The following is a 2,410-nucleotide window of genomic DNA, read 5'->3' as shown; positions in this document are numbered from 1 at the left end:
ATGGTATCTATAGAGTTCCCACTGCCAGAAGAGTCTTTGCCACAGAAAAAGGCAAAGCTTCCTGGGCTTTCATAAGACAAGGACCATTATAGCCTATCTGTAATCCGTTGGGACTGAATCAGAGCTACACAAAGATACAAAGCTTTGTTGTTCTTTTTTCCTCCTTTTTGGTTATGGGGCGGGTGAAAATTGGCACCTGCATTTATTTACCGGTTGTTTATAAAGCTGATGTACGCTGAAAATTGGCAACCATCACCATTTCAGCCTACCTATTGTAGGCTGGCAATGAAACACTAAAAACCACTAGAAGCTTATTTCAGATGTACTCATTTCCTATAACAGGCCCAATTTTATCCCTTTTATACTTTTTTAAAATTTCCCTTTTATACTTTTTAAATTTTTTCCTCCATGTTAAGGTTTTTCGAGGAAAACAAAAATCCCCAACGGACAAATACTCTTATTCCCATACTTGAGGAGCTTGGATCAAGAAGCAGTGTCTAAGTCCTCAGGTCTCTATTCTAGATGAAGTATTACGAGAAAGAGGATATTCCATTTCTCCCATGTATATCGTCTGACGAAAAGTAGTGGAAATTTGACAAGACCCATCCCAGTACCTTTCCCGCCCTAAAAAGAATCTTTAGCGCTTTGCTGTAGAAAATTCGCTCCTCACTGGATTAGCGAATAGAAATGTCCTTGAAGACTAGGGAAGCGAAAAAGGTACGCAGGTTGCTGGAGGGGTTTGTGTGGGTTCTTTGGGGAAGGACGTGAGGGAACTCGACGTTTCGCCCATCAGCCGGCACTGGGGCGCGGGCGGGCTACGAAGGTCCCGGGAGGGCCTCCGGGCCAGCAGGTTTATGGGGACAAAGGTCAGGGCCGGCCGGGGCGGAGCCGCGGCGTCCCCGCGCAGGGGGGGCCGGCGGGACGGGGCGGAGCGCGGCCGGCGCCGCAGCCGGGAAGCCGGCACCGCCCACGGTGGCGCGCGGGTCCCACGCCATGGGGCGCCTGGTGGGTCTGAGCCTGATGGGGATAGCGCTGGCGCTGCTGGGCGAGAGGTTCCTGGCGCTCAGGTAGGTGGGGCCCCCGGCGCCCCTCCGCGCCGGTCCCCGGGCCGGGGGCGGTCGCGGGCGGCGTGCCAGGGCGCAGGCCGGTGGAGCGCTTCTCGGGCCCGGGGACCGTGTCTTCTGCTTGCTGTCTGTTCCCCGGGGGCTTGAGCCCCCATCATCATCACCCTCCGCTTCTAGTAGAAACCAGCGAAGTTTGGAGTGAAGCGCAGCACTTTCTCTTGCAAGTTTGTAAGCCTTTGCTGCTTACGGAGTTCTTTTCTGCCTAGGCTGACGGAGCGAGTGCACTTGCTCGAGGGGCCGACCCAGTGCTTCAACTCCAAAACAAAACTATTACTCATGCACTGCAACTTTAATTAGAAAGATGGACTTCGGGTCATTGATGCTGCTGCTTTTTGTTCCCTGAACCGATATCCCCCCATCATTAATAAAGTTCTTCTCCTTCCCTCCTGCGGCTTTCTAATCTTGGCGCTGTAGATCAAAGGCAACTGAAATATTCAGCTACAGTTCTTGCATCACTTCCTTATTTATCTGTTCCCCAGGGAACCCTGAAGCCGGAATGCCAAACAGTACAGCAGTACTCCAGCTCACATTGTAGTTACAATGGAAAGTCACTGCTGGGTAGACATCATAGTTTCTAAATTGCCGACTCACATTTTATAAGCCTCATGCAACAGAGTTCTGAAATACTGAGCACCTGCTATGTATGATGAGTTCTCTTAGGCGTTGGTGGTAGAGTTAAGGCCTTTACGGACGGGGTTTACCCTATTATGGAGAGGAGAAGAATAAAGTAACAGTAAGTACAGGAATTAGAGTGTGCTCAAGACAGGTACAAAGGAACACCTATAGGCTTCAGGAGGAAAGGTTAGCCCCCTGAAGGCGAGGTTCCAGAGGGAGGACAAGAGGTTTGATAGTGGCCTGGAAGGGGCAGGGGGAAGGCAGGATTTGGAGATGAAGGAGCCATCCCCAGATGGAACATGAGCCTCAGAGAGCAAAGGGGCTGAGGTGAGGGAGTTTGGAGACTAGCCAATGGACCAATTTTAGGGAAGCTTAAAGTCAAAGGATGGGAATAGTAGGGTGGGAGGAAGGATAGTTTGTGGGGGTGTTAAATCTATGTGTAAATTGAAAAATTGAGCTCTACTTTGAAAGGCCTAATATTTCCCCCAAAGCAAAGTATGAAGTTTTTTTGTTTGTTTCATTGTTGAACAAGAACCTGATAAAACTAGTTCTACTATACAGAGATGAACCTGGAAGGATGGACTGAAGTAGTGAAGTAGAGATATGGTTCTCTGTACATTAGGATATACTGGAGGGCCGGTGCCTGGGACCACCCCCAGGGAGTCAGTTGG

General features: G+C 50.1%; 1 protein-coding gene across 1 annotated transcript in view; it reads left to right on the top strand.

Moving 5' to 3' along the window:
* The first annotated feature begins 975 nt into the window (after window positions 1-975).
* PON2 (paraoxonase 2) overlaps window positions 976-2,410 on the top strand; it is a 29,623-nt gene continuing 28,188 nt past the window's right edge. The window contains exon 1 of the mRNA XM_003782684.3: window positions 976-1,067. Within this exon, the coding sequence (XP_003782732.1) occupies window positions 994-1,067 (74 nt within the window). The 5' untranslated portion in view covers window positions 976-993. The remainder of the gene's footprint in view (window positions 1,068-2,410) is intronic.

This window comes from Otolemur garnettii, unplaced genomic scaffold (genome assembly GCF_000181295.1).
Source record: "Otolemur garnettii isolate 467f Iridium unplaced genomic scaffold, OtoGar3 scaffold00005, whole genome shotgun sequence".
Classification (NCBI taxonomy): domain Eukaryota; kingdom Metazoa; phylum Chordata; class Mammalia; order Primates; family Galagidae; genus Otolemur; species Otolemur garnettii.
The sequence above is the reverse complement of the archived record's forward strand: the minus strand, read 5'-3'. Positions and strand labels throughout refer to the sequence as shown.